This window comes from Garra rufa, chromosome 21 (assembly GCF_049309525.1).
Source record: "Garra rufa chromosome 21, GarRuf1.0, whole genome shotgun sequence".
Classification (NCBI taxonomy): domain Eukaryota; kingdom Metazoa; phylum Chordata; class Actinopteri; order Cypriniformes; family Cyprinidae; genus Garra; species Garra rufa.
In genome coordinates this window covers 25,284,191-25,303,985 of record NC_133381.1, presented here as the reverse complement: position 1 = coordinate 25,303,985, position 19,795 = coordinate 25,284,191, and the positions used below count along the sequence as shown (strand labels likewise).

At 38.6% G+C, this 19,795-nt stretch overlaps 2 protein-coding genes across 4 annotated transcripts in view; both read right to left on the bottom strand.

The window, feature by feature from the left end:
* Positions 1–164: 164 nt before the first annotated feature.
* On the bottom strand, positions 165–7,988 carry kbtbd11 (kelch repeat and BTB (POZ) domain containing 11). The gene is made up of 2 exons (XM_073827084.1): positions 7,525–7,988; positions 165–6,313 (listed from the first exon to the last, which is right to left on the bottom strand). Exon 2 carries the CDS (start codon positions 6,042–6,044, stop codon positions 3,930–3,932), a length of 2,115 nt encoding a protein of 704 aa, XP_073683185.1. The 5' UTR covers positions 6,045–6,313; positions 7,525–7,988; the 3' UTR covers positions 165–3,929.
* A 2,814-nt stretch (positions 7,989–10,802) lies between these two features.
* The window catches only part of arhgef10 (Rho guanine nucleotide exchange factor (GEF) 10), a 61,543-nt gene continuing 52,550 nt past the window's right edge, over positions 10,803–19,795 (bottom strand). For 2 of the 3 annotated variants that reach the window (XM_073826518.1, XM_073826520.1), the window contains 2 exons: positions 14,386–14,508; positions 10,803–12,495 (listed from right to left, as the gene is read on the bottom strand). In XM_073826518.1, coding sequence (XP_073682619.1) covers positions 12,002–12,495; positions 14,386–14,508 — 617 coding nt within the window. In that variant the 3' untranslated portion in view covers positions 10,803–12,001. The remainder of the gene's footprint in view (positions 12,496–14,385; positions 14,509–19,795) is intronic. The other variant, XM_073826519.1, reaches the window with a different exon arrangement.

The window sequence follows — 19,795 nt, the reverse complement described above, 5'->3', positions numbered from 1 at the left end:
CCAAATCTGCACGGTGCCCTTGAGTCAGACACTTAACCTCAGGTCACTCAATGCTCTCTTAAAGACAAACTGTATTTATACTGCTTCCTCAGATTGCAAAGCTGCATTTACAGTACATAAAACCTTGGCAAAAAAACAGAACCTAAAACAGTTAAAACAATGAATCAGGAAACCAAACAATCTTTTATTGTAAACACAAAAACATTAGTTTGTGAGATGTTAAACTGACATAAAGCCACTGGAAAAAGTGAAGCCATTGAGCCATTTGTTTTCAAAGCATATTAGCTGTATACACATGAGCAACCCAGCAAGCAATGCCCCAATCTCACACCCAAAATGACCAGTGTCATAGAAAAAGGATCCAGACAGAAGTTCTTCCCATTTAAATGCTTGGAGAACCATTGCCAAGTAGGAGGAGGTTTACTGATTTTGATTCGGTTATTTACTGGAATTGTGTTGTTTGTCCAGCTTCATTATAAAAGAGATTAAAGCACATTGGGTTGATTCAAAAAGAAAGCCAACATTCAAGTTCATAATCATACTAACATTCATATTCAAATGTCTGTTTATTTTAACAGAATTACACTAAAGAAACATTTATGAAGTCCACATCCTCTATTATTCACTTCACATTCTCCATCCATTCAGAAATGTCTAGGGGAATACTGAACCATGAACAATGATATCTCGGTAAAATACTCTTAGATGCTAAATACCACAGGGCATCTACACAGAATGCAACATCCAAGTTATAAAATGACATTATAATGCCTTGTTACATGCTATGGGCACCATATGAATGTTTTGAGTTTTGTGACACTGTCTCTCTTTGATGGGTTCAGCAGAATTGTAGTCTAATTGTAGTTTTTATCAACAGCAGACTTAATTGAGAGCATGATGTTAAATCCTAAAACACCAATGGTTGATACACATTGCAAACAATGTATTGCTTACGAGAATGTAATTCAATCAGTGTTTGTCTGCCTGCAAAATATCAACTTTTATCTTTGGCAATGATTCAGAATTTTTTTTGCTTTCTGGAATTTCTCCCAATGCAAGTGCTAAAATCTCACCCAGAAGGCTCTCAGAGCCCATTGAGCTGCTGAGTGTGCTGTAGAGATGAACTGGGTTGTGTGTTCCAGTAATCTTTAAGTAGCAGCAGTTACAGAAGTCAAGTGCTTTGTGCTCTTAATGTTTCCCTATGTGTTGCTCTAATGTTAGCAAAGATTATGGCTTCTCCCTCAGCTGCTTCAGGACATTTGTTTTTGACCCCTGCTGTATCAAAAGTTCTAGAATTGAGAGCTATTTTTTGCAGGATTTTCTATGTAGTTCAAAAAATTGTACTTCAATGTCTATTTGCATAGAATCTGTTGCTAGGAAACAGGGTCACATTATAACATTATGTGCTTTAATTGTTTATTCGTGCTCTTCATTGCCATTTTAATGCTAATTCACAATGCACTGACAGAAGCCGATCAATGGCAACAAAGTTTGTTGGGTTTAGTTGGATCAGGGTTTTACCCCTTTCGCAGTCTGTTGGAGTTGGTCAGGGCTGTTTGTCTGGTGCAAGGGCGTAGGTGTGATTTTGGCATCGGTAGGGACATTTTTTTGTTAACCTGGCAACACATCCATTATTAAAAAGCAAAAAACTAATTAACCGTGGTTTTTCTACACTACCCATAGTTTAACCATGTTATTTATAGAACTGTGGTTATACAAAAAACATGGTTACTACAATTTTACTATAGTAAAAGCATGGTTCATTATCTTTCTTTCCACTTTCTTTTTTTTTCTTTGCTGCACTGCCTTTATGGTTGTTTTCTACTGTTTAATAAAAAAATAAGAAATTTTTTTTGGTTGTTTACCACCAAAGTCTTGATTTGAAATGATTTGCGATATGTGCTCCTAAGTCCTGATCTGAATCAAATGATTCACAAATCTGCAGTGAAGTCCTGATGTGAAACAAATGATTCGCTATCCCACTCCAAGCAGGGAAAGTTCCAAGCTAAAATCAAGTTCAAGCTAAAAACTCGGAGCACATATCAAGAAAAATGCAAACCTGATCCGAAGTTCTGACCTAAATCAAATGATTCGCGATACATGCTCCAAAGTCTCGATTTGATTTAAATGGTTTAAGGTAATTGTGATAAAATTATTTGTGAACCTGCTCTGAAGTCCCAATCTAAATAAAATGGTTTGTAATCCCACTCTGAGCAAGAGAATGATCCGATCTAAATCAAATGATTCGTGATCCGCACCCCAAAATCCCGATCTGAATAATAATTTGCAAACCATCATTTCAAATCAGGGGCCTCATTTATAAAGACTTGCGTAGAAACCATCCTTGATTTTATCTAAGAACTTTTCTGATTTGATCGTAAGAGCGATTCAGAGAAAACGAACGTACCACGAAATCCATGCGTCCGCCAGTCATTCGGTTATAAATCACAAATGATCGTGGAATTGTGTGCAGCTGAATGTTCCGCCTTCGAAACGCCCCTGCTTAATTAATTAACATATAAAATGAGCTCATTCCTAAAGCAACAACTCTGTGACAATGGCAAGTAAAAAGAAGCGCAAGAAATCAAATTATAGTGAGGCTGAACTATCTGCAATACCAGGCATTACCACAAGGAAACGGTCGTACGCCAAGCTGGAATCTGACGTGGAGATAAGTACTTTTCCACGTCAAAGACGGTTTTTATAAATCTGTACTTTGACGTGGATTTGATCGTACGAACACTCTAAGATCAAATCAGTGCGTAAGAAAGTTTTATAAATGAGGCCCCTGGACTCGGAGTGCATATCGTAAATTATTCAATTCGTGAAATGATTCGCGAACCTGCTCCAAATTCCTGAATTAAAATGATGATTTCATGATCCCTGCTCCGAAGTCCCGATCTGAATCAGAAGATTTATGAACCCGCTCCGAGCAGGGGAAGTTCTGATCTAAATGATTCATGATCCATGCTCTGAAGTCCCAATCTGAATCAAATAATTCATGAAACTTGAAGTTCAGATAAAACATTTCACGAATCTGCTCCGAAGTCCCGATTTAAATTAAATGATTCACGCTACGCATTTTGAAGTCCCTATCTAAATAAAATTATTCATGATCCGATTGGAGCGCTTCGAAGCGAATAATTGTGTGATATAAGGGTTTAACTGATTCAAAAAGTGCTTTTTAAAATCATTACAAGCAATGTAGAACTCAAAAATGAATGGCTTTTTTGATCTTTTTTTTTTTGCTGAATGATCGAAGTCACAAGTTTGAATCAATCAGAGCAGTTCCAGTGTAAATGATTCACTCAGTTAAATCGGTTTGTCTGTTCCACTGCTTTTCGTTTCTTCAGCTGTGTGTGCTACTGGCTTAACTCGCTAATTTTATCAAATTAACTGAAATAAGCAAAAAAAAAAGTATGGTGTTTATAATTAAAATATCAATAATTCAATTCCAAAGATAACATCCAATCAAAATTATTGCTAGGGACAATTTAGTAGTCAATGGATAATGGTAGGGACATGTCCCTAGCATCCCTACAAAATTCTACGCCCTTGGTGCAGTGTAAACTGGCCTTTATACGAAAGTATTTTTACCGTTTTTTGCAAATTGCAGCAGCAAAGTTCAACCTAAATTACTATCCAATACACAAAACAAATGAAGGAAGAGACTGCACAAACAAGCTATAAATGTACGACTTTTTCATGTCCTAAAGTTGAATAGTGGAGCTGTGATTTTAAGGCGCCAACATATATTTGTTTCACATGTTCTTACCATGCAAAGAAACACATTCCAGTTTCAAGCACTATGTGCTGGCTCCGTGAACTTCTCTGGAGATAATGTTTAATCTATAAATATTGACCAGGCATTCTCTTTCTCCAGGTCTGGAGCGACTCCGAAGGGTCATCCGAGGGATGAAATATCCTACTCATGCAATTCTTCCACCTCTCTCAGGCAAGCTGAGAACGAAGGGGAATAAGATCCCTTTGGCCTCCACAGGTGCTTTTAGAGACTCGTCTTTGAATCGACCTCCATCCTCTTCTACGCTGAACTGAAGAGTCTGAGATTTATTCACACAGTAGATGCAATTATCAATAACGGCACATCGAAATGGCAGCGTGCAGCCCTTCTGCTGTGAGGCGCAGTCGTGCCACATCTTCACGATGGTGTTGTATTTAAAGACGCTGATGCCTTGTTCACGGTTTACATCAAACCGGTAGATGAAGCTCTTGAGAGCCACCATGTCTGTGGATTTTTTCCTGCTGTTGTTGTATGGACACTCCTGCCATTCGTCTCTTTTGGGGTCATATTTCAGCAACCGATAGAACAGAGACCCTCCCGAAATGTAGAGCTCGCCGTTACACGTAGTGGCTTCGTGAGCCACCGCAAATGCTCCTTTAGGTAGAGGAGCCACCGCTGTCCAACGGTCCATTCGAGGGTCATACTTCTCCACCGTGAAAAGACATTCCCCGCCAATGGCGTACAAATTCCCATCCATAGACACAAGTTTGAGTTGCGCTCGTGCTTGGTTCATGGGTCGGACTTCGCTCCAGCGGTCCGTAATAGGATTGTAGCAGAACACTTTGTCCGAGACTTTGCTTTTCTCCCCAGTTCCCCTGATCCCCCCGGCCACAAACAAGTAGTTGTACATGGTACATATACCGCAGCCTCTGGTGTTGATGTCTTCGGGCATGACGGTCAGGGTGTGCCAGTCCTTAGTGCTTTTATTGTAGTAGTAGATCATGTGATTGTCCTCAAAAGACGTGATGGAGAGAGGACTCTGGGGACGGCTGCTGTTTCTGCTGGGCGGTCTACTTCCTACGCGCTCAAACACGTCATTGATTTCCGCCACCATCAGACATTGGCGGCTCTCCATCCGTTTGCGCAGTATAAGATCTCTCTCCGAGCCTGTGAGGCGTCCGTAGACTGCCGGATCTCTTAGAACCTGGAGAAAGTTGTCACTCATGAAACGATAGGCTGTTTCTTTTAGTTCATTCAACCGCTGCTTTTTGGCAATCGTTAGAATTTCATAGCAGTTCTCAGGTGTGATCTGTGTGGATATGGTGTCGATAGCAGCTTGTACCGCACAGGGCATCTGCAGTATCTTAGCTCCTGTGATGACATCCACAATGTTGTCTTTGCTTACGCTCATCTGGGAGGAGTAAACGTAATCTACAAGCACTGATAAGGTCTTGTAGCTCATTCCTTTCACCTTCAGGATGTCTCGAGAAAGCCTAGCCTTAAAATAATCACTTTTCTCAGCTAATACTGATTTGTGTGCTTGTATTTTCTGTCCGCCCACCTCTATGACTAAATTCGGCTCTTCTTTTGCAGATAGAGCTTCTCTCACTGCAGATCCAGTTTGCTTTAGCCCTGGGCTCGATTCCAGCCCAGTCTGTCCAAACGATGTTCTGTAGCGAGTCTGATCTGCTCCTTCAGAGGAACTTATAAAGCATCCTAGAGTTTTTTCAAGTGACCTCGTTTCTTGACAGCTTGAATAGGAATTATGTCTGTCCTTTGATGTGGAGGAGACATTTTTAATGTCAAACTGATTCCGAACCACCTCACCGTCTCTTAGGACATTGGAGAATTTGTCAATTTCCTCGTTATCTGGTCTGAAACTGGAAGCTACCTTTGTTCCATTTGTTTCTTCTCTAATGTTTCCTTGACTTGAAGCTTCACTCGTATTTCTCAAACTGAGGTCCAGATTTTGTGCTCTAGATGAGTCCAGAGGCTGTATGTGCTCTTGAAATCCACTGTCACTAGAGACTGCATCGTGTGCATATTCTGCACCTGTTACAGCGCCGTAGTTTCCCAAACTCCTATTGTCAGTTAAACCTCCTGATTCTGACGTATCCCATGTACCCGGGAGACCCTGAAGTATTTCCATGCTTGGGATGCCTGTTTTCCCCATGGCTGGTACATTGTTGTTGTTCCCTTCACCTGGGATAGGCGATTCTGGAGAGTCAGGGTTTGCAGCATGAAATATGACATCTGCTTGTACTGTGAACATGTTTCTGTCTTGTATAGTGTTGTTCATCATTTTGTAGTTGTGGTACACCTTATGTCACTCATTTAGTGCAATCAGTTTCTCAGTTTTCAGTTTCTAAATAAATCCCAGTGAGCCTCAGGAATGACTGGCAGATCCTAATTATTGGATTAATGATCTTTCAGAGACAAAATTGCTAGGTGTGTCCTTTGCTGTATGTCCCATCAGTGTACATTTCATCCAGGTAAACAATAAAAATGAACACTTTTTCTATATCAAGAGAAGAGCCTTTGTCCTCAGTGTTCACAGCTCTGGGTCCAAACCTTTTGAGAAAAGAAGGCAAATGTTATTCATCGTTATAATTACAATTGTATTAACTAAATAGTGTTTTCACAACTTGTCATCAATCGGCCATGTTGAAGGTAAACAATGCCACTAAAACGAACAAAACTTGCATATTTTGCTGATTATTGGTGCTGAAAATGGTCATTTATTGTCATGTTTTGGGCTTTACTACTCGGTCGGACTGGGAAAAACATTTGGAGTACTATAGACAGCCAAAAGTTATAACAAATCAAGGAGAAGAGTGCAAAAACTGTCTAAAAAAACAGAAGGCGTTTATGGTTGGCCAAACTGAACTAGGTTTTCCAAGGCAAGAATCTTGACAACATTTGTGTTTGTTCTTATTTCCAGTAAGGAAGTTGAAATATTAGATTAGGCTAAAATCTTAATTAATATTGCTGGTATGTATCTGTACCAACTATTAACTTTACTTTGTCCAAATATTGCACCCTTGCCTGCTTGCTAAGTACTTCTGTATATGGTTTAGCAGCTTCCACACGTTTTTTCCATGGTTTAGACAGCATAAATTAGCAGAACAATATATTAACTACATTAACTGTACAATCCATGCTATTGTTTACATCCGAGTTTTGCAACTATGGATGCGTATCCGGGTAACTGACCAAAACGTGACATAAGTGCAAACCCTATGTATATACAAGCCTCAAAGAATCTCTTGTAATTTGAAAGTTAATGTTCAAAATAAAATTGAAACACACCTTCTAATGTGAACTAATATAAAGTAGTTCTCTTTTGGGGGAAAAGCTCTCATTTATTTCTTTAAACAAGGCAAATGATCTGTCTGCTGCAGTGACACTAATATAGATCGTGAACATCACATAATGAGCTGTTGTACCCCTCACTGATCAACACTGAAATGCTCCATTTAAAACACTCGAATGCGCATGCGCACTACTCGCAAACCCACTGACAGCTTTATGGATTACATCTTAAAGAGATCGCGAAACAGTGAGATTCATTCGCCCTTTTAGTTAATGTTCTGTCATTATAGTTGTTAAATTACCCATTCTAATACATATAAAATACAAATGTACAGTGGACGGAAGACATAAAAGAGGAACATATACTGATAACGCGGAGGAAAAGATGAGGCATGTTCAGACAGATAAAGTAGTCTTTGAAATAATAATATCGAACACATTTTACATTATTCAATAGACCCAGTACTTACGCGTTAAACGGCAGGATTTCTTTGCGCAATTCCTCACACAAAGCGCTCTTATGTAAGTCAGTGACTGTAGATCTAAATACACCGCGCTGCAGGGAACCTACACATTAGTCTATGAGGATTGAGTTTTTCCAAATTCAGACCACAGAAACGTGCTATCCATCCCATACTGTAATAAAACGCCAGTTCAATGAGAACTTCTCTTCTTCCTCCTCATCCTCGACCAACTGTATGCGTCTGGAAGCATCGACTGGAGAATCGGCGTCCACAAAATGTCATTATCTCAATAAAGCGAATGAAACGAAATATATTCCACAGAAGCGACCCTGTGCTCCGGATCTGATCGACTCCGCCTCTCTGCCCTAGAAGTGCTTTGCAGTATTTTTTATTTTATTGTAGGCTTAGGTAGTTATTGATCTAAACCACACCCCCGTTTGTGTTCACCCTCTACACATGAAAGCTGCTGATCAAATCCGCGGTAAGCGCGCGTTCCTGCACACTCGACGCGAGACGCGCAGCGCGCCGCCAAATGAAGGCTGTTGCGCAACGGTCAACGGGAACTCCCAAACGCAGATTGAATAAAAATACTAAATGTTGTGCTAACACATTTTATTATCCTTTAATAAAACAGCAGCGATTTACTAAGCATAGTAAACTCTCAATCCGCGATGAAAAGTAGTGACACTGAATATATTTAATATTGTTGACAAAATACTACATCTATATACATGTCTACTCTATTAAAAAGCTCAGATAATGTAATTTCAGGTTGTCAAATGAGAAAAAAGCAAAGCTTTGAAACATTGTCAAGAGCAGCATGACTTCATCTGGCCTTCTCAAATGTGGTGAAGTTTTATGAGCATATTAAGGAAGACCATTACTCTCCATCCTGATATTATGGGCTACACCGCTCTTCAAGAGAGTTACTAGGGTAACCACTCGGTTTCTGAGAGCAACACATCAGAGTTGAGACTGTCTGTCACCCTGACAGCACATGGTCAGACCGAGATGTCACTATTAGCCCTCTAAATACACACATCAGCTGTTCTCAGTCTGAGGGGACTTGCAAAGATCCCTGAGCCCACAAAGAATGAAAGCACTGCATATATTAGTGTGCCATCCTGTGAGGGGGGTGAAAGGCCTTCTGCAGAACAAAATAAATCTCACCCATCAGTTTATCTGCAAGTGGTCTAATGCTTTTACAGCACTCAAAGGACTTTGTATCTTAGTTTTGTCCATTATTTATCATGACAAACATATCAGATCAAAACCAAAGAATCTTATCAACACTGTGATATCAGCTATTCCAGATAGCACATACTCATGCAATATGTCTGTTAAAGATCACTTGATCTAGAAAGCATCTGCTGTGTACAAATATCTGACAGACAGTTTGTAAGATGTCAGTTTTACATACATTCTAAATCATAAACATCTTAAAGACATCTAATAGACATCTGATAGAAAACGTCATAAAGACGAATTGCAGATAAACAAACACTAAAATATACGTCTTCCAGATGTAAATGCAGACGACAAATGGGCTAGACATCACGTGATGTATGTGTGCTATCAGGGATCTTAAAAAAAACACTAAGAACTGTACTTGCCATTTCGCAAAATGATTATTTTAGGGGTGTGTGATTGTAAGTTTTGCCTCTTTGTCACCATTTCTGAAACCTGCAATTGCAGTTATTTGCTGAATTATTGACTTTTTGTGGGTTGTGCTTCGGCACAGCTCCTTAGTGCGGATGAATAATGTTTTGAATTTACATGTGGCTGTCAGTCACAGCTGGTGTGGATGTACTTAGAAATCACAGACATCTTGGAAATATGACCCAAATAAGAGTTTTCACCAGAAAATGTCATCTGAATAAGTAACACGTCTGCCACTTTTGTTCTGACCAACTGAGGGGAAAAATGCATTGCAATAGCGTGTTTTTACGATGCGTCATCAAGCGATGATATTGTGATATTGCACTGAATGTAAATTTCACTGAACCTAACAGAACTTGCAAATTTAGCTGATTATTGCTGCTCAAAATGGTCAATTATTGGCATGTTTTGGGCTGTACTAATTAGTCAGAACAGAATAAATGTTTGGAGTACTACAGACTTCCAAAAGTTATAAATCAAGGAGAAGATTGCAAAAATTTTTCATGACAGAACTAAAGTTAATAGGTGGTAAACACGAGCATCGTGAGACAGGATGGCAGCGCTGGAAATGACATTCAGAGCAGACTCAACAAGGCCAGGACAGTGTTCAAGACCCTTAACAATGTTTGGAGGTCATCACAATACAGTGTCCACACCAAGTTGAGAATCTACCAGAGCTGTGTACTGTCAGCGTTGCTGTACGGGTCGGAATGCTGGCGGATGACTGAAGGTGACCTCAACAAACTGTCCACCTTCCACACCACAAGTCTTAGGAAGATCCTTCGCATCTTCCGGCCAAGGAAAATCTCCAACCATGACCTTTCTCCAGCAATGCAAGCAAGAGGACATGGATACCATCATCACAAGAAGACGATGGAGATGGATTGGCCATGTTATGCGAAGGGACTGCACCTCTATCTCCAAGACAGCCCTGCATTGGACCCCTGAGGGGAAAAGAAAAAGGGGAAGACCAAAGAACACATGGCGGCGAACAGTAGAGGCAGAGCTGAAAACCCTGAGCCACACCTGGGGCACTATTGAAGAGCTGGCCAAAGACAGAAGTGGATGATCTTTGTTGCTGCCCTACATGCCAGTAGGCGTAATAGGCAGTAGTAAACATGAGCAGTATTAATTAAGATATTAGCCTAACATTTTACCTACATGACCGGAAATGATCAGACCAAACACGATTGTTGTCAAGATTCTTGCCCTGAAAATTCTGGTTCAGTTTGGCCAACCACAAACACCTTTTGTTCCTCAGACAGTTTTTTGCACTTTTCTCCTTGATTTGTTAGAACTTTTAGTACAGCCCAATAGATGACAATAATTGACCATTTTCAGCAGAAATAATCAGCAAAATATTCAAGTTTCATTCGGTTCAGTGGCATTGTTTACATTCAGTGCTGCCAATATGGCCGATTGATGACGTGTCGTGAAAACACTATATTACAAGCTTACCTTTGTGAATTGGGCTAAGGCTGGTTATGTACTCAATGTTGCTCAAAAACTGATTTTGGATCACTTTAAACCAAAAAAAAGTTAAGGACTGCAGCTTTAATATTCTCACTTAGTGTATAGATCCCACTGATAATAACTAAACATCCAAAGATGATCAACCATCACAGTTAAGGGATAAATATGACCTTTTTAATTTCCCTTTTAGGCAGACAACTTGCAAAAAGAATACAAAAGGGGAAAAAGACAACAAGTATACAACAAGTATATTTTCTTTTTTTTTTTTTTTTTTTTAAATTAGGTTACTTTCCTTCTTTCTATCCATGCCCAGGTCAATTTTCACCATAAGCTCTAAAATCATTGTTGCTGTTGGTAAAGTGCATTTCACAGAAATCCATTCAACCTCTGTTCAGCCTCAAATTCAATTTTCTCCTCAGGTCATTCCCTTAGGTATAAGCTCGCAGTTATAGCCCATCAAAAGGAAAAAGAAACTAAAAAGGGCCAGTTCAAAACAAGGCAAAAACATAATCACACATGGTTATCTTGCACAGATATACAAAGAACGCTGGTTAAAACAATGGAATATATATTTGTTAATATACAAGTCAGAAATACATATCACAATGTGTCAATATAAAGCTTTTTCCATACCTTTAAATATTGATAAGCATCAACCTTAAATTAGAAATGATGAATGCCATTTTGTTTTACCTTGCAACATTAGACACCAACTTCACTTTTTGGGACCCAAACAGAATCTCCGGCCCGCCAGAGATTCTCATACAGGTCATTCAGTCACAGGTTGCAGCCGATCACAAAGGTCATAAACCTCAGACGAGCCTGAATTCGACCAATGTTTTAGAACGTCTTTTACAAGAACCACCAAACATTTTGAGATGTCCTTTCACAAAAATGTTCTAAGAACTGAAACTAGACGAAGAGCTGCAGATGCAGGTAAGCGTGTTTAAAATGTGACAAATGATAGAAAGAGTTCTGCTGTTTGCCAGTTGTTGCTAGTTTTTGTAAAATTACCGCAATTAGACCTGAATATTATTACACTGCAGTGGTACTGACATTTTCACAAATGCACTTTTTAATTCAGGCGAATGAGCCAAGTGGTAAAACACATTTCACTTGGTAGTTCAGCTCATTCCTGGAACACATTCTTTTTTCCCTTCATTCATTAATCTTTTTTTCCCCGTCAGCCCATGGCTGAATGCAAGGTCAGTCTAAGGAACTGCCTAAAGTGAAGACATACAGTAAAAGCATCATTAGATGAGGAAAAGAAACAAAAGAGTGATAGATACTGCTGTTTGTGCAGCTGCATCCAAACTAAAACCTGATCCTCACCGTTCTCCATCTTTTCCTCTCACAGGCTTGGCAGTGGTATTTGCCACACCATAATGGTGGACACCATCTCCTCGTGTTTAGACTGTTTTGTTTTTCTGTTGATTCTGCGGTGTCCCAGTCCTCCAGACACCACTAACAATGAGCTCACATTCACTTTCTCAGTCTGCTTTGCTTTCTGGAAGTGCGCCGGCTCGTTCAGCAAGTCGTATATTGTTGCGTCCTCTGGGCCGTGCTCTAAAGAGCCCTGAGACAGAGCTAGAGACCCACATGAGGAGGACAGGGAGTCCTGGAGAACTGGAGCATGTGAGGGAGAGCTGGTACTGGTGTGCCCCAGCCCAAAGCAGTTCTCATCTAGTTGGGTTTCCTCCAACTCTTGGGCCCCAGGCTGGCACTGGCTGGGTGTGTTGGAGGTGAGAGTTGCCATGGTTGCTTGGGAGACATTACACACTGCTGTTGCCATGGTAAGGAACTTGACTGGGCCATGGTGAGCATGAAAAGAGACCATTCCTCGACCTGGAACGAGACAAAGAGGGAGATGAATGACCAAGACTTTCAAAAGTTTGCTCGAGCAGAATAAAATCAAATAAAAAGAGATAAAACACACACAAAAATGTCAGAACACAGTAATGAAATATACACTACCAGTCAAAAGTCTGCATTTATTTGATCCAAAATACAGCAGAAGCAGTAATACTGTGAAATACCTTTACTATTTAAAATAACTGCTTTCTATTTGGATATATTTTAAAATGTAATTCCTGTGATCAAAGCTACATTTTCAGAATCATTACTCCAGTTTTCAGTGTCACATGATCCTTCACAGAAATTATTATTAATATTATTATTATTATCAATATTTAAAACAGTTGAGTACATTTTTTTTCTTTGATAAATAGAAACAGGGTTCCCACACCTTGGTTAACTTCAAATTCAAGGAGCTTTCAAGGACTTTCCAGGTCCAATACCCTCAAATTCAAGGACTTAATATGGGGAAACACTTCAAGTGAGAGCAAGGTTACACTGTGTTACCTTTTAAGATAAGAAATCACTTTTTTGCATTTATTTTTGGCCATATGACAGAGATCTGATATTCTATTTATCGTAAATGTAACTAACATAAATTAAGCAAGCTAGTATGAATAGGCCATGAAGCGCTGGCGAAATAACACTTTAGCGGACCTGGGGGAATAATATGGAATTTTTTCCAGAAAACTTCTTGCACAAAATAAATTCAAGCACTTTCAAGGACCTTGGTGAGCAGAAGAGACTTACAAAAAACATTAAAAATCTTTACCCTTATGACTGGAGGTGTATAAGGGTAAAATATGTTTCTAATCAAAACAAATTATAAACATTTTGGTATAATACTTATTCAAAAATATATATTTATTTTTCAATGCAAATATTAAGTATAAAAACAGATGTCTATATATGTCTATATTAATATTTTTTATTTAGCATTTGATTTAATATATATTTAAATATTTCTGTTTAGCTTAAATTTAAATTTATTTTTATTTCATTGTAGTACTTATTTTATTTCGGTTACAAGGAAACATTTTTAATTTAATTTTCAAGTTAAAGTTTTTCATCTCAGTTTTTCATTTCTGCTTTATTTTTTTAGTTGTATTTACCAACAGTGGTAATTAAAGGGATAGTTCACCCAAAAATGAAAATTATGTCATTAATTGCTCACCCTAATGTCGTTCCAAACCTGTAAGACCTTTGTTCATCTTCAGAACACAATTTAAGATATTTTTGATGAAATTTAAGAGCTTTCTGATCTTGTGCAGACAGCAACGCAACTACCATGTTCAAGGCCCAGAAAGGTAATAAGGGCATTAACAAAATAGATGACATTGATAAAATAGTCAATGTGCCATCAGTGCTTCAACCCTAATTTAATGAAGCCCAGAGAAGAGAGTACCACAATGAAGGCGTAGAAGAGAAGAAATTGTTGAATAAAGACATTATTTTAGTTTTCTTTGCACAGAAAAAATACCTTCATAAAATTAGGGTTGAAGCACTTATGTCACATTGACTATTTTATCAATGTCATCACTACCTTTTTAGGCCTTGAACGTGTCAGTTGCATTTCTGTCCATGCAGGGTCAGAAAGCTCTTAAATTTCATCAAAAATATCTTAAATTGTGTTCTGAAGATGGGTCTTATGGGTTTGGAATGAGGGTGAGTAATAATGTCAGTTAAAATTTTTGGTTGAACTGTCCCCTTTAACTGTCTTGGAAAAAAAAAAAGAAGAAGTATGAAAAGTTGAGGCAGATGCTTTTTTCATTGTCGGGTGTGGTTTGTTCCTGATCTTGTGCTGAGCTGCAATATTTGAAAGTGAGAAATTACCCACTGAGCAGTATGCATTAAAAACACAGCAGAATGGATTATACCCACCTGTTACTTTTGGGATGCCCTGCAGTCTGGGCACGGACAGAGCCACTGTGACCCCGAGATTGGTCCCCACCAACAGCAGGCCGTGACACACTAACAAACTGCTTACAGAGACTCTCTGCTGTCCTAAAAGGGAACATTTCATTCGATTTAATGACTGGCACTGCAAAAACACATACTATAAAACACTTGTGGTGAGCACTCCTGACTAGAGGTACTCTGTGAAATATTCACCCAGTGGAATAATAACATCATCCACACATGCTAGGCTGTGTGGGCAGGAACTCGACAGCATGTGTGGGTAGGTTACTATGGGGATGATGCTGAATAGCAGTTGGTTTCCAAAGAAACCTGACACGATGCGCACTTTGAAATGGGAGGGAGGCCTCATTAGAAAGAAAAGAATGCCAAATGTTCAGATATTTGGTTAAACAAACAACTCTAAATTTGTACAACATGTACTGTATGTTACGTCCAGTCTGGTCACAGATTTGATATCATTCAAAGAATTATTTCAAAATTACTTTAATGTTGGCGATTAAATAAATGTATAGGCGCTTGTCATTGTCTTTGTCATTTTTTGACCCATTATTGGTAAATAATATGCTATAACACTGTGAAGAACATATAAACAAACACCATGAAAATACAATAAGCAAATTTAGAAATGGTAAGGAATACTGTATTTAATAATAATAACAAAAATTCTTCTTACTCAAAGTATGCTACTCCATCAATTAAAATTCAAAAAGTATAATACAGAACAGAAACTTTAGGACCTGTGTAAGAATTGTGAAATGAAAGGGGCCATCAGATGCAAAATTCACTTTTAAATAGTGTTTGCATATAAATGTGTCTCAGCAATGTGTGGACACAACCACCCTACAATGATAAAATCTATTCACTCCTTTTTAAATCCCCCAAAACCCTAAACAGTCTCTATTATCAGGCCGTTTTGATTTTCCGAGCAGTATGACATCATGCTGCTCAGGCTCCGCCCACAACCACTAACAGACTTTTCCTGTATTAACATATTTCCGCCCTCAGCCAGTTGTACGCTGTCCGCCATTTTCTCCACGCTTGAGCAGCTGTAGCAACAACATTTCGTAAGCAATGCAAATTTTTTGTATTTGAATGTAAAAGTGAACATAAGTCTTCATTTTCTCTCGTCATCAGAGCCACTAAGGACGCAGTGGGGTGGGATAGTTTTGTTTTTTATGGTAAACCAAGTACAGAAAGGGCGGGGTGAGCAGTAGCTCATTAGCATTTAAAGAGATATGCACCATCCCAGCTCGCTGTGAACAGAGCTGTTTTTGACAAGGTAAAAAGGGTGTTGTTTTGCACAACTATTAAACTTTTAACCAAAGTATTTTGCAGACATTTCATGAAGACCCTAAAGAATCATACCAACTTCTGATGTCCCCTTTAAGTAAAACAATGGGACGTTAAAGACTTTTCAGAGACTTTTATCTAAATGCAATAACAATGTGCTTGTAATTTTAATAGTGTGACTAAAAAGAAAGAATGTCATCAGGCACATAGCTGTTCTTTTGTCCCTTATCACATAAGAGCAAACAGAACTGCACGTAAAGAGGAACAACACTGACTAAAAAAACATCTATAGGTCAACACCCTCTAAAAAGCTGATTGGTCAGGACCAGACTGCAAGTTTAAAGTGTTAGAGAACAAAGTCCTATTCAGCTGTTCCTTAGTGCTCACTGACTCGTTAGGAAAGGATTGGCTCATATTTCTGAGCATCGCAGATCATTACATTAGTCATGGAAACGGCTCTAATCGGGGGCTATTACGAAACAAACGAGAGCTGAGTTTGCAAAAACATCTCCAGAGTTTTTAAGCATTTTATTCCAAGTCCTGCAGACCAAATTTGTCACAAAGAAACTAAAATAGGTTTTAAATGGCCACTTTGTCAACAACTGTTCAGTCCTCCTAATGGACAAAGGAGAAAGACCCATTTAGTTTTATACACTTTGTAAATATGTTTTATCTGTTACAAAATTGCAAAATTGTCTACAAAACGAGGGGGTCCTTTATGTTTATAAAAAAAGTCTATTGTGCATTCTTTGTGCATCTTGCTGCTGTGGTACAGCTGAACATCTCCAACATCCAAGAATAGATTTAGCTGTGGGCTGTGTGTGTGTTTCTCCAGTCTGACCTTCTGAAGAGCGACAGAAAGACATGTACATAGAAAATTGAGTTGGCATTGAGTTTATTTGAAATGAAATAAGTTTAGGTTTTTGTATATTTGACTTTATTTTGGTTCAAATCCATAATCCTTTTTAAACCTCCATATAATATATACTACTAATATTATTAATATTAATAATAATAATAATTTATTTTGTACAAGACTATCTGTACAAGCTGTCTTTAGTGTTTTACAGGGGACCTATTATGCAAAAATCACTTTTATAACAGTTGTGTGGCCACAGTGTGTGAAAACAACCAGCCTATAATGGTAAAATCCACCCACTCATTTTTTAAAAATCCTAATAAATCATAAACAGTCTCTTTAAACAAGCAATTCCAGATTTCTCCCTACACTGACCTCATCGTAGGGAGACTCTCTCAATCTGAGCCACTAAGGACACTGGTTAAACTTGCTGAAAAAAAAAAAAAAAAAAAAACCTGCTAAAGTCCTATATGTTTGTGCCAATCATTTTACACCGGACTGCCTCACAACGAGGCTCAGTTCAACGCTGGATTTTTTGCAAAGGTTGATTCTGAAAGAGGGATCAAAACCAATGCTTTGTGTGCAAACATCAGATCCAGACAAGGACCACGCGTCATATTTTGTTCTCCAAATAGCCTTTCCGAAAGAGCTTCTTCGCACAAGGCTAATGTTACTAAAGCTACCATTGTCTCTGCCGGTCTTCACTGATGCTGCCTCCACATGCTGCCTGAATGATCGGAAATAGAAATGTGGTAGTTAAATATTGTATATAAAAGCAATGTGAAGGCGACCGCTTGAATTTGTCAAGCTCAAAATCACAAGTGGGACTTGTAAAGTTTGTGACAGTATGCCATTCATCTACCAGCTCATTTGCATTTAAAGGGACAAACACAAAAACTGTGTGTTTTGGCTCATACCCTAAAAGTGGCAATTTTAACAAGCTATAAAAAGATCTGTCAGGTATTTTGAGCTAAAACTTCATATACACACTTTGGTGACATCAGAGACTTGTAAAAATGGGCATAATAGGTCACCTTGAACAAAGCTAAGCTGTTGTGGTCAGTTAATCGCCTGCTGAGTGATATTGTAGCTGATGTCTTTGTAACGCCATCAAAAGACTGACACACTTTGTTATAAATCATGTCAAGAGCAATCAAAACTAATTTGTCAATGAGCAACTCAGAAAAGCACGTGCTGATGTGCTGGTGGGGGGGATTTGATCTTATGAGCAACATGAAAAATGACTCTGTAATGCATTTCATTATATTTAAACAAACCGAATCATAACCAGTATCAACATGCCAGAATTTAATAAGCTCTAACGCTGATCTAACAGGCTTGAGGAAAATTAGACATTGTGCAATTTTCCAGACACTAAGAGCAAAAAAAATCTAAGCATTAACCACTAATGGGCCTAAAGCGGTTCCTGAAGTAACATCCTTTCAATTTGAAAAAAATTAAACATATTGTTTATACATAATTGATAAAGATTTATCTGAACCCCAAGAGTCAGTGCAGCTGTTTTTGTGGTGGCTGCTCTGTTTGTGCCATTACTGCACACATGAGTGAGTATTTAGGTCACAGGAGACAAAGCCATCAGAGACAAAGACCACTGCTTGTACTATCACAAACAAACACACTATCAGTCTTAATAATTTCCACAAAAGCCATAATATGAATTTCAAGACTTTCACTCCACACTTGATAGAGGATGACTCTTCTGCAAATCAGAAAAAAGGAAGTTGTTTGTTTTATGATGACAAATAGATTCAAAGGGCTTCAGCACATTTGTAATATGTGACCCTGGATCACAAAACCAGTCATAAGGGTCAATTTTTGGTAATTAAGATTTATACATCAACTGAAAGCAGATTAAATAGTATTCCATTGATGTATGGTTTGTTAGGATAAGACAATATTTGGCTGAGATACAACTAAAATCAAAATACTGCGAAAATTGCCTTTGAAGTTGTCCAAATGAAGTTCTTAGCAATGCATATAACAAATTAAAAATTAAGTTTTGATATATTTACAGTAGAAAATTTACAAGATCTTACTGAAACATAATCTTCATATCTAAATGATTTTTGGATACCAATACAATGTAATTTTGGCTATTGCTACAAACATACCCGTGCTTCTTAAGACTAGTTTTGTGTTCCAGGGTCACATATAACAGACAAACACATATGGTTTAGCAGCTGTAAAATCCATTACCAGGTGAAGGGATCATATCCATGTCTGCCAGTCATTTCAGCAAATGTTACATAAGAAACTGTTGTGCAGACAAAGTGATGGGTGTCATCGACTGCAGGTTTCTGTAAGGTGAATCCAGGACAGTCTTCATCTCTCCAAGGTCAGGACACAACACAGGAATTACGCTACCAAGCCCTCATCCTAAAATCTGCTCTTGCGTTACGGAACACAAATCGAACTTAAAAGGGTTTCAGGTTCTCTCCGTCTGAGGTAACTGCTGGGCATGCAAAATGATTGTATTCAGCTGTACTGAAGTGAAACTCAGCAACTACAGAAATATGATACAGATGAATGTCCCTCCTTTGGTAGTACACACCGTTTTTTAGTTTTTTTCAGGTAAAAAAGCTTTGAAGAGTCATTACCCTGTAAAATAAATCTTTAACAGCAACTTTATTTTGAAACTGAATGGATTTCCATACAGTGTGAGTTTCACTCAGCAATAAATGTATCTGTTCCTCAAGGTTATTCAAACTTCACCTCATTCCATTGATGAGCCACTGAACTGCTGACAGGAAGACAGAAAATATCCTAAAATCCCAAGAAACACCTCAGAGACATGTAAAGACACAACGCGGCATAGGAGGCGACCAGCACTGCCTTTCATGAACGAAATCCTGCACTGACAAATAAGCCCCAGAGCTTAAGGAATAGCCGGGCATGATCCGACATACTCAGCACAACCAAGCTAAAAGATTCTGCTGGCCAGCCAGAGGCAAAATGGTGCTGGAATTTAAAAGACAATACCTGCATTCTCTGTTCAATCAGATCTGATGCATTATGCCATATGACATTACAAAAGCAATCCTGATGGTAATCAATGCATCTTTTAGTGTATAAAAGTAACCAACTAAAGCTTGATGGACAGTTTGTAGCCACTTCCAAGAAACACATTTCTGCAGGGAATTCAACAGCGACCTGGCAGGTCCACACCCTTATAAAGCTGTTTAAACGAGCCTTCCAAAGCCA

Coding starts and splice junctions, on each gene's coding strand:
- kbtbd11 (XM_073827084.1), bottom strand. CDS start 6,044: ATGATGAACAACACTATACAAGACAGAAACATGTTCACAGTACAAGCA.